We start from the raw sequence: 12,560 nt of genomic DNA, 5'->3' as shown, positions 1-12,560 counted from the left end.
GAGAGCTCTGCCTATGTGCTTCTTGGTCGGATCAGGCAGTGCTTGGCATCACGCGGGAACAGGCAGGCTCCAGAGCCCACTCGGGCCCCAAGAGTCAGCCTCCCACTGCCCTAGGAGGAATAAGAACACAGTAGGATAGAAAGACCAAGAACACGAACAACCAGGCAGAGGTCACTGGAAAGGGGAAAGGAAGGCAGGGGAGCCCAAGGGAGAAAGGGAGAAGGCAGAAGTGGAAGACAGGAAGAGGAGACAGAGAAAAGCCCTTGAGAGGAAATGTAACATGGTTATTGAAAAAGGAGGCTGGTGATCAGAAGAAATACAGGAAATACGGAAAGCTTATGTTTAAGAAAACACGGGAAGATATCTCATATGTAACAATTTGAAGACATGGAGGTATTTCATTGCTTAAATTTAAAATTTCTCAATTTAAAGAAAAAGCTTTGTGACCTATGCCATGGTCAAGTTTGAGTAGCCTGGGCTTTGGTTTGTCCTCAGGGCCAACTCTCAGCCTCCCACTCCCACTCAGGGAGCATCTCCTGTGAAGCAAACATGAAAGGGAATGTTTGTTTTGCATTTTAATTTGTGGCTACATTCACTTTTGCAAGAAATAGGAAAAAAAAACCCAACTTAGATCACATTGCATTGAGGTTATATATTTAAAGACTTTTAATTGACATATTCCTTAATCTTTACAATATCACTCTGAGGTAGATAGGAGATCTGTAGTTTTACCCCCAGTCTACAAAAACAAAATCAACATTAACAATTAAATCATATATACACAAACTCTAGAGTAGGATGATTTGCCTTAGCGGTCCTGATTGAATCAGATGTAAGAAAACGAAGCTAACTCCAGACTTTGTGACTGATGAAAATGTTTCAAGCTGTCCAAACTACAAGTAGGTTTGATTTGGCCAAATGAAATCATATTTCAGACTTAACCCCCTGAGTGCAAAATTGTAAAGACTGTGCTCGGGTTAGCCTTTTAGTTCCACATTTCTCTTTATTTGACAATCTCCCTTTGTGTTAAAGATTAGCCTATAATTGCTATTGTCCGTTGACATCATTATTTTTGCTCATAAACTTTGGCTGAAAGAGTGTTCGTCCCACAGGTAAACTCGCACAGTCAAGAGCTTCCGGGCAGAGCCTCCCTCTCCATTCTGTCCTCCACAGCAGCGAGCATAAAGGCACTTTAGGGACTCCTGCGATTCTGGGTCTTTTTGTAGCACCATAAGTTCCATAGCCAGTGAAGTGTGGCATGATACATTAGGCACTGTGGGAAAAGAGAAATAGGCAGGAGACGGCATGTTTCCTGCTTGGAGGGCACTAACATGGCTCATAAAATTGCCTGTTCCTTCTTTTAAAAACTTCCTTTTCTTTGGCTTTTCTGTCTTCCAGTGAATATGATTTTTCTGGTTTCTTTTCTTTTTTTTTTTTACACTGTTGTGTTATTTGCTCAATATTCTTTTAAATATTGAACTAAATAAACCCTAGAGTATTGCAAATCTGTATTTCCCTCAGAAAAGAATGTGCTCATTTAGCCGGTGATTTAATATTCCACTGGCCTTTGCAACAGAATAAACAAGTCTTTCTAAGGTAAATTTGTTTTTATAAGGCATTTAAAGTAAATTCTGTGGTTTCATAGCCCAACGTGAAGTGAAATCTTCCCCAGAAATACAGCAGTGTTGGCAAAATCCTGAGCAATCACTGAGCGTCAGTGCCAACAGGACAACATGGGAAGAACAGGACTCTTGAGTAGTAAATGTGACTGAAATACAAATAACAAAACATGTGGTTTTCTAGACTCACAAAGTATTGGAATACAAAACTGTGAGCAAGCTACATTATAATATGCAAGGGGAATGCTGAAAGTGGACACTAAATTATGTGTTTTTCCGAAGCCATGCAGCTATCCTGGAATTTCGGTTTCTGTTTTTCAGATTTCCGTTCTTTATTGTCTGTAATTTGGCATAAACTGCGAGCCTCTGGTGTTCCTCCAACATGGGACTGAAAAACTGCTGCAGCTGGAAGGACAAAGAGACCGTCAGGGCAATCTATCTTCTCATTTAATAAGACAGCGCTCATGCTAAGTTGCAACATGATTTTGCAAATGGCTGATGACAGTAAGAATGGGCAGAAATGTGCACCCCTAGATTGTGTGTCCCTGGGGAGAATGTGACTGAGAAAATGTGAAGACCACCTACATCAGAAGAATCAAATGCAGACTGGTAGACCCATGAAGTGGGATTGTCATCTATTTTATTCACTGCCATATTCCCCAAGCACATAGTAGGTGCTCAATAAACATTTACTGAATGCATACTGGTTACTACACAAGATTTATGGACAGAGATACAGCGAGATTTTTTATCTCAGAAGGAACTTTGCAACTTCCAAAGCTCAAAACTGGCACATAACATCTGTGTCTTTACAAATGTTATCCTTTATTTAAAGAATATTTAAGTAGTGGATTTGTCCCTTGGCTAAATTCCTTCATTGAGTGAAGTCAGGCATTCAGTTATGGGAACATACAATGCTGCAATATTATGTACAAACCAGACCCCAACTGACTAGTTGTACTCCGAAAGTCTGTTTCTTTGTCAATGAATCAGAACTCAACACGTGAGATGACAATGTACGCAGACCAGCTCATAAAATGTCACCTAAAACCATAATGCACTCGAAATTGAGTAGTAATAGGGCTATCAAGGCTAATTACAATGTAAAAGAAAAGGAAGGCTCTAGGAAAAAGTAGGTTAAGGAATCAGAAATAAACCTCCCAGCCACTCCCACACCTGCCCACACCTGCCAGGCAGTGGAAGCCAAATGCCCACAGCCCCATATTATTGTGCACCTGTAGTGGGTGTGAGGGGAGGGGTTTGTGCACCTGCAGTGGGTGGGAGGGGAGTAAGGGTCTACCAGATTGTAGGTGGGGCTTCATGCATGCTTGAGAGGGAGGCCAGGCTCCAGCAGGGTAGAATATAAAGACAAGAGCAAGAGAAGCAAAGAGTGTATAGAAACTGCTTTCTTTTCATTTTCTTTTCAGTAAGTATTTTCTGTATTATCATGTGAACTAATACATTATATGAGGACTACTGGGCATTAGTAGGTTTTTGACAAGGATATTCATAAATGCTAATTTACTTGTTTTCAAAATTGCAAAAATTTAATCACTGCTAAACCCACTTTTGCATTTTTTAAAAATAAAGTATGAGTGACTACAGAGCTTTGGAGCTTTGAAGACTGCTAAGTGTATATAATCGTCATTCATTCATTAAACAACAACAATAACTAAACTTTACTGGGTTCTGTAGAGACAAGGATGAACTGATGCACTTAGAAAATACCAATACAAACCCAGTCTTGAGTCTAGGAGCTTTCATTCCAGCATTTCTGGGTGTGCCCTTCACTTTCTTGTCCAGGGAATCCCTAATCAATCAGGCCCTGACAGCTCAGCCACAGGCAGGTCAAACCCAAACAAAGATAATTCCTTCAGGAATGATCAATTCTTCCCCTGGCTCATAACAACAACTATGTAACTGACTGCTTCTCTCTCTTTTTTTTTTTTGTTTTGTTCGGATTAAATTTTAGGGCTATTTGACCTAAGCATTTATTTGTTTACTTGCTGGGACAGGGGAATTGATTTTCCTTTCTATTTACACAGGCCCTTTCTCTTTTTACTAATATAGTTCCAGGCCATGGTTAATTTGTATTTGTGTATTTTTTTTTAAATTGTAATCAACTTTACTGAGATGAAATTTATGTACAATAAACTGTATCCACATAAAGTGTACACTTGAGTTTCGATCATCATACACACCTGTAACGCCAAAGCCACAATCAAGACACAGTCCATTTCCATCACCCATACGAGTCTCTTCATGCCCTTCTGTGGGCCTCCCTCTCTCTGTCCAAGGCAACTACTGATTTGCCTTTGTCACTAAAGATTAGTTTGCGAGAAACTGAAGATTAGTTTGCATTTCCTAGAAAGTGTCTGGTTTCTTTTACTCAGCACAATCATCTTGAGATTCATCCATGTTGCTATACAAACTTGTCCCTTTTTTTAAAAATTGTGGGATAGTATTTAATTTTGTGGATATACTACATTTTCCTTGTCCATTCACCTACTGATGGACATTTAGATGGTTTCCAGTTTGGAAACTTATGTGAGTAAAACCACTATTGGGTCGTCGGGAAAGTCATGACATATTTTTGCATTGAAAAACATAGAAAAATACGCCATGACTTTCCCGACGACCCAATATAAACATTCATGTACAAGTCTTTGTATGGACATAGGTTTTCATTTCTCTTGAGTAAAAATCTAAAAGTGGAAATGGTTGGACATATGTGTCTAATTGATATTTTAAAATTCTGCCTGTTTTCCAAAGTAGTTGTACCATGTTACATTCCCATCAGCAGGATAAGAGAGTTCCAGTTGCTTTATATCATTGCCAACATTTGGTATTGTAAATCTTTCTAATTTTACCCACGCTACTGGGTGTGTAGAGATTATATTTATATTTTACTCGTTTTACTGTGTCTGTGTGTGTCTGTGGCTTTTTTGTAGACATTTGCTTTTGCTCCTCAATTTATTTTGTGGTTATAAGATCCCCTTTTCCTTCCAGAACTACCCCTCCACTATCTCAGTGCCTGTGGTTTGGGTGGCTTTGGGTCCAAATATGGGTGCATGACCCAGGCTAGGCCAATCAGAGTATTTTATTTCCCCTGGACACAGTGATTCATACATGTGACCCAAGCAGGACCAAAAAGGGTCCTTCCTCCAGGGCTGGAACTTGACGCTGGGTGAGAAAGGATTTCTTCTTCTACAAATGGGGGCACTAAGGATCACATAGCCTGGAGCTAGGATTGCCTCAATATGGAGAAAACCTGACCAAGAAGAAAGTCAGCCCAGAGGAAAGCAGAGACTAGTTAGGTTCCAGAATACAGATATGATGAAAATATGGTCTCATTCCTTATGGAGCTCAGTTTAACCTCATGGGGTAGACATGTTTACACACTGACTATAGTATCATGTGGTAAGAGCTATGACAAAGATATTCATAGGATGACTTGGGAACATGGAGGAGGAGAGGGTGTAAATCAGTTCATTAAAAAATCCCTAGAATAGGTGGTTAGAGCAGGGACTTACAGGATGATTAGGAATTATCTGGCCAAGGACAGGGGTAGGGAGAGCACACCAGAGAGAAGGTAGAGTTTTTCTGAAATCTAGCAAATGTAAAACAACATGATTAACTTCAAAAAATCTGTAAGTGGTAGAGTACAGCCAGAGGAAAAGTGTTTGGAGGTGTCTGTCTCTGTTGATCTCTCATACTCAGTGGTGAGATGGGCAAAAATGAAGTTAGAAAGTAAGGCAGGGGCCAGATCATGCAGAGCTTCGTGTGCTAATGAAAGGGTTTTTAAATTTCCTACAAACTTTGATAAGTTACTGAAGCTTTGGGAGCAGGGCAGTGGCTGGCAGCAATGTGAAGGGTGGATAGAGGCAAACCCAGCCTGGGGCAGGTAGCCAGGGCCAGTCTACTGCAGTAATTTAGGTCAGAAAGGGTGAAGCCCAACACTCCATAAACAAGGACAGTCTCCATTTCAGAAACAAGATAGAATTAAAAAAGACTTCATGCAGTTCTAGTAGCACCAGTGGGAGCACAGAATGTAGTAATTCAGATAAGCATATTATTTTTTAATTATAGCAACTCCAAATTACACAAAAAGTGGCTTCCAAATTATTATTATAATTCACAATATCTAAAGTACTTACCTCCATGATCTGTAAATCTGTACTTATGGTTCTCCCTATTATATACATCAGAATAATCAATGATTGTGGTCCATACCTACAAAGCAACAAGATGCTCATCAGGGTTGGGAAATGTTTTCCAAGACAAAGCTACCATATTTTGCCCTATACTCATATAATGCACTTTTTTTCCCCAAATCTGTAAGGGAAAAATAAGGATGCACATCATACATGGGTAGTACCAATTCTGTATCTATATAAATGTTTTTAATTCTTTTATTTGTGCTTATGAGTTAAAAGTGTAACTCTAGAAATCAATAATGATATCTGTATGCAAATAATACCTAGGAATGCGATAATCCGTTTTTGTTGAACTTAGGACGAACTTGCAAAGACGAAGAGTTCTTGGCCTTCTATGATGTGTAAATATCGTACATTTGTTACCAGTACATAAAATTTCTTGTACCTTGTATCTGTTCTTGTGTTTTGTAATGATTTGTTACATAAAATTTCTTGTACCATATTATGTTAAAAAATAAATGCTAAAATTCCTTTATAAATTCAAAATATAATTCCTTTATAAATACAAAAAAACACGTACCTAAATGTAAACAAATACAAATTTGAATTAAAATGAAAGATTTTTTTCCCTGAAAGTTTGGGCCAAAAATATTTGGTGAGCATTACACATGGCAAAATTCGTTACATTTTGTATGCCAAATAAATGCTAAGTATACAGCCCCTTTTAATTCTTATTTCCCAAATCTAAGAGAAAACATGTATGAATTAGTTTACCTTCATCTTTTAATAGAAAATCTATTAGCACTATTAGGAAAATTCTATTAGCACTAAAAAATATTTATAGTTCAATACTCATTTGTGTAACATGTAGCTTTTAAAGCTTACTTAAGTGTAAAGAGTACTTCTTAAAAACAATAACAATGACAACTGTTTTTATCTTTTTAAATGCGGTGGTTAAATGTCACATACCTCAAATTAAGAAAATTTATGAGTGTAAGTAAATATGCAAATTATGCCCCTTAAAAAATAGTAGTTAAAATGAGATCAGTTTCAGAAACTCTAACTAAAATACCCTGAAAGCTTATTTAAAACTTTGTATTTGTATACACTTTTTGGAGAGAGGATCCATATCTTCTGAGAGTCTCCAAATGTTGGTGATCACTCAAGGCTAAGTACCTGGCTCTATTCATACGCCCTCAAACAGGTCATTGAAACTTCCTCTTTAGTTTAATGTCCTTGAACACCCAATGAGAATCATCTTTTAAACAGCCATGAAGTTTTGCTATGGAGAAAGAGCAGATACATACCTACCCAGAGTGGTGGTGTGGTTAAAAATGTAAATAAAGACTGATGCATTAAAAAAGAAAGAAAATTAAAATAGGGTTAATATAATGGATTGAACAAGAAATGGCTGAACTGCCTGAATAGTTAATACACACAATTGATTTACTTCAGAAATATATACTTGAAATTAAAAATTGCAAGAGTTAAGATTGGCATGATACACAAAGAAAAAGACAGTGCTTTTGTTCTTAAGTTCCCAGCTATAACGTAAACTGTGTCCGCATGAACAAAATGAAGACAGTCTACATATAAGTCAGGCAAGCAAACTTGTTTCTATGAGGAAAGTGGAAATATTTCATAGTGCTCCGGTTTTATTGGCCAGATATAAAAAGCCTGTGAGATGACTCAAGAAACTTGGCAAAATTTACCAAGAAACTGAGTTCCAACCTTAATTTTTTAAAAAAAGTAGAAAAGTAGAAAACAGAGGAAAACTACCTAGGGTGCTAAATGTGTGATTTTCTAACAGATCCAGGAAAAAGTTTACCCCAAGAGGCAGGGCTCAGTATGACGTTACCTTGGGCAACTTATAATTTGTAAAAGTGGGGAATAACATAGAGTTAGAAGCATTGCTCTGAGATTAAATGAGATAATGTATGTTGACGCACCTATCAGAGTACCTGGCACACTTAATTTCTTCCTGTTTTCATAGGCTTCATTCAAGATGAGAGATTTTTCAGTCACTCTCGTTGTGAGAGCAATCCCTTCTAAATATTACTGAACAAAAATATTTACAGTACGAATAGTTTATCCCACTAGTAGTCAAATATATTCTAATTAACATAAAGACAAGAGCCAATAACAAATCACAAAAATCCTATTACTCCATCTCTATTCACACATTCTTCCATAAAATCTATCTACAACTGATATACGTGTATACACAAGTATATTGATTTTCCTGTAACCTGAAAGATGTCCTTATAGTCAGTGGAGGTTCCTTCTTTTGGGTCAGTACTCAAAAGATCTTCTTTGGGGGGTTAACTAATTATCCCACAGCAACCAGTGCAGGGCCTGCACATGGGAGTGAGCGGGCAGGACCAAGTCGAAGGTGCTTTATTCAATCAAATATTCTAAAATAGATTTTTAGATTAGGCTTCCTGAGGAGAATTCTGGGCCTGGTTGAGGGGGGCAGATGCTCCAGAAACGCTACTGGCAGTGTCCTCGGCTCTAACACTTGGCCAGCCCTACCTCCTCCACCTCCCCAGTGCCCTCAGCTCCCGCCAGTGAAGGTGACCAGTACCAACTCAGTCTTCCAGTCCTTCCATGTGGAAGGCGACTTTTTCCACAGTCCCTTTCTTCCCTTTGAATCCCCAAAGCCCTCTCCATCTTTCCTCTACAGCACCTATCAGGCACTACACCCTAATCAGTTTATATCCTTGACAGCAGCTTGAACTAATCGTGCCCTGGCATAGAAAAACCAAAACATGTTATTATTAGAAAGAACCTTAGAATTGATCAAATACATGCCTTTCATTTTATAGACGAAGAAACCAACGCGTAAATGCTAAGAGGCAAACAACAAATAGATGTTGTTCTAGTTACAATTCCAGATGATTGGGTTGAAGAACTTCCTTTTCTGTCTTTCTCCAGGTACAACTGATCTACTGGCAAAATAACACTTTGTGTACATTAGCATATACAGTATGTAGCAGGATTACAGCTGTAAGATGCTAGGCAAAATATGTGGGAAACTCTAGATTTCCTTCTACAGGGCTTCTTGGAGCCTTTACAATGCTAACATATACTGTGAATTTGCAAAAGTGGAGGTTAAAACAGACAGTTTCCAAACTGATTGGGCTACTGTCTTCCTTGTTAACAGAGGGCTTATCAACATCTTCCATTGATAATGCTCAGTGGAACACACTGGAGAAACACTAATTTCAGTACCAACTTGCAAGTGGTCAGTTACAGCTCAGCAAATTCAGAATAAACCTGTCCCACATTATTAATAAAAAATTTGTCATAAGCATTTGTTTACTTATACTTTTATACTCTATCATGATAAGAAGATTAATAAAATATACATATTCATGTCAAATGTAACTTTAATAAATGATAATTAAAAATTCTGATGTTTAAAGATTCCTGTGCCATGTTTAGTGTATATCACATTTTAATTATTAATTTTTTAAATTGTTATTTATTTCCTTCTAATAATCCATAAATATTATTACTATCTACTTAAACAAAATCATTTACAAAATTTCGAGCAAGAGTGGTGAATATAAACTGAACCCTAAAAATAAATGTATTAGATGTAGAAAGCACATTTATTTGAATCTGAAAGCCTTTTTTGTACCAGACATTAATGTGTAAGAGTGAACTGAGATGAATTCCCCATAAATAGAATAGGCATCTATTTTAGGAGCATAGCATTTTGTTCACAAAAGAAAAATATTCAAGCCATGGTTAAAAGTTCATGCATTTATAATTCTAGGAACTTCTTGGGGATAAGGATAAGGCCCATTTAGAGTTTTTAGAAAAAATTCCATCTCTAATTTAATACAGCTATGTAGATCATTTAAATAAATTGCTAGACAATGGACTTTGCAGATAGTTTTGCCAACATGTTCCTGTTCTCTTTGAGGAATAAAAATTAAAACCCACTTAAAGTCCCTTCAATTGACAGCAATGTTTCCCATGAGTTGCTCAGAGCTATTTGGGGGGCTTAACTGGCACATATGCTGTGTATGGTATATGAAGAGAGGAAAAACTGAAATGAAGGCTGGTTTACCACAGCAAGCAACACCATCCAGCTGAACTGTCTGCAATGATGGAAATATTCAATATTTGAGCTGTCTACTATGGTAGCTACTGGCCACAGTGACCACTTAAAACAAGGTAGTGCAACTGAGGAATGGAATTTTAAATTTTATTTAACTTTAATTCATTTAAATTTAAATATTTACATGTTCGCTCATGGCTATCATGTTGAGCAATGCAGCCTTAGATAATTTTTTAATCTGGTAATCAATTGGTTCCATGTTAAACTATACCAGAGTCACCCAGGGAGCTAGTGGAAGGTGCGGATTTCCTGCCCTATTCTGGCAGATTCTGAATTTAAAGGGATTGGTGAGCTTGGGTGTCTTTTGGTTGCTTAGCCACTCCAGGTGATTCTCAGGCTCTGCCCCATTAGAAGTGTTTGGTTTCTGCTGATGGTGCATATGGTCTGTGGCTGACAGACACCATGTCACCTGAGCCACAACAATAATATACACCCAACCCTTAACACTTACAAGTGCACACCAAATGCCAGGCACTACTAAATCCTAAGCCTGGACGTGAACCTGTTTCCTTCAGGGCTCATCAGTGAGTTAGGAGAAATGAAGGATGTGACAGGCTATGGTGATTACAACAAGTTTGGCCCTCAGGAAAATCAGGACTGTATTTCTTCAAGGAGCTGCTCTCTCAACATTTTAATTCCAAAATTGCTACTAGGTTGTTCAGCAGGAAGCTCTGAAAGAAAACAGTCAAGGACTGTTGTAGAAGTGAATGACCTTGGGCAATATGACTGCAACAGCAAGAGGCCAGGCAGACGGCTTTACAGACCTGGCAAAGCCAGGCATGTCAGAGCTAGAGTGAGCATGGGGATGAACTTTTCTTACAAGCTCCAGGGAGAGGGAACCGAAGCTAACAGATAAACTCTAGGAGGCTGGAATCTCTGAAACCAAATAGAACAAGGGGGCCTCTGTAAATAATTCTGATGTATAGCCCAACTCCCAAATTCCCAGTGAGGAGTTGGACCTAGGAAGGAAGGGATTATCTTTAATGATTTAAGCAAAAATGGAAACACCATTTACCCCCAAGGTGTTAGGGATCCCAGAAAAGTTAAGGAATTCATAAGGCCCTCTGAAGCAATGAATCTAAATGATAATTTGAAACAGGAGATAAAGACAATTTTCTCAGTATGTGAGCAGGCTATGTGTGTACCACTGATGAGCCATAAAAATGGTCTGTGCAAAACAGATTTAATCTACACGTTTTTAATTTCTGATTTAAGCCACAGTTTTTGGTGTTGTAAAAGTGTTCAATAAACATTCACACACACACCCCAAAAAACACCCCATTCATTATTTTACTTTAAGAGAACCATATTCATATTCTTAAACATTTTTATTCTAAATATACTTTCTGTTTCAAATAACCTTATTTACTAAAAGCATCTCCCAACTTTACAGGTGCCTGGATCTGAACTACTGGCTACTTTGTGTCTGCTAACTCTACAGTATGTGACTATTAGGAATGTATGGTTAAATAATGTCCTTAAAGGACAAACCATCGAGGGCATGCTATCTGATATTTGATGTCAATGTATATTTTACCCAATAGATGGGCTAGGAAGCAAGCGGATTTAATCTTAAATGTGAGAAATATTTTAAAAGTTCAAAAATATGGAACCCAGATATAGAAAGGGAATGTACTTTTTTTAATTTCCTAATTATTTCATGCACCTTCCCCCTTCAACCAGACAGCAGGGTAGACAGGCAGACTAGGAGGTGGAAGGGGAGCTGGCTTCAGAGATGACTGACTGGGCTGTTAAATTGTCCAGCCTCTGCCTCTGTACTGCTGTGTGACTTCAGGCAAGTCACTTCACCTCTCTGAGCCTCCCTTCCTCTGACGGGGTAGCTGTCAGCCCAGTGGGGAAGATGTTCTGGGCAGCAGGTGTAGGAAGGATGTTTTGCCCACATTCGAGTCTCCCAAGAAGATGACAAAAGACAAGAGCAACATCCAGGCAATAATGAGCACTGTCGCGTCTTAAAGATATGGTGATGAACGTCACAAAATAAATGAATGATGATGTACAATCATACCCAAAACGTGGCTTGCTCTAAAATGTGTTTCTGAAGGCAAACTTCTTAGTGGGCACAGTGGGGAAATTGTGGTATAAAACTGCCCCATGCAAATCCATTTTCATACAGAAAGCCAAAACTGGGAATAAGTGAGCTCCTCTTCCATAATATAGCCAGTTTGTGGTGAGGCTAAATGCGCAAAAAATCATCCCTTTCCCAGTCAGTGCAAGGGACTTCTGTGACCTAGACAGACTGAAGCTGAACTTCTAGCACCAAAGCCATGACCTAAACGAAAGAGAGGCCTCACACTTCCTTCTTACCTTTCATTCACAGCTTGCCAATTGTTGACCAAAAAATCCTTAACTATGTACCGGCCAACTTCAGATTCTGCCACATCTTCAATTATATTTCTTTCATCAAAAGTGGATGGAGATGTAGTGATGGCATACTCCATATATCTACAAAATGCATTCGCAGAAGATAAACATGTAAAAATTATCCAATATAAAAAGTTAATTTAAATAAATGGAATGAAAATCCCATATGATTTTAAGTTAATGATTCACAAATATTTATTAATTCTTAGCACATTTCTATTTTTCTCCCTTTGGTTTATTAACTGCATTCTTCCACCAGGAGCTTTCAAAGTA

General features: G+C 38.1%; 1 protein-coding gene across 1 annotated transcript in view; it reads right to left on the bottom strand.

The window, feature by feature from the left end:
• Positions 1-719: 719 nt before the first annotated feature.
• LVRN (laeverin) overlaps positions 720-12,560 on the bottom strand; it is a 78,255-nt gene continuing 66,414 nt past the window's right edge. The window contains exons 14-16 of the mRNA XM_019651239.1: positions 12,231-12,368; positions 5,777-5,852; positions 720-2,024 (exon numbers count right to left, since the gene is read on the bottom strand). Of these exons, the coding sequence (XP_019506784.1) occupies positions 1,884-2,024; positions 5,777-5,852; positions 12,231-12,368 (355 nt within the window). The 3' untranslated portion in view covers positions 720-1,883. The remainder of the gene's footprint in view (positions 2,025-5,776; positions 5,853-12,230; positions 12,369-12,560) is intronic.

This window comes from Hipposideros armiger, unplaced genomic scaffold (assembly GCF_001890085.2).
Source record: "Hipposideros armiger isolate ML-2016 unplaced genomic scaffold, ASM189008v1 scaffold_156, whole genome shotgun sequence".
In the NCBI taxonomy this organism is placed as follows: Eukaryota; Metazoa; Chordata; class Mammalia; order Chiroptera; family Hipposideridae; genus Hipposideros; species Hipposideros armiger.
This window is presented reverse-complemented; position numbering and strand designations above follow the sequence as displayed.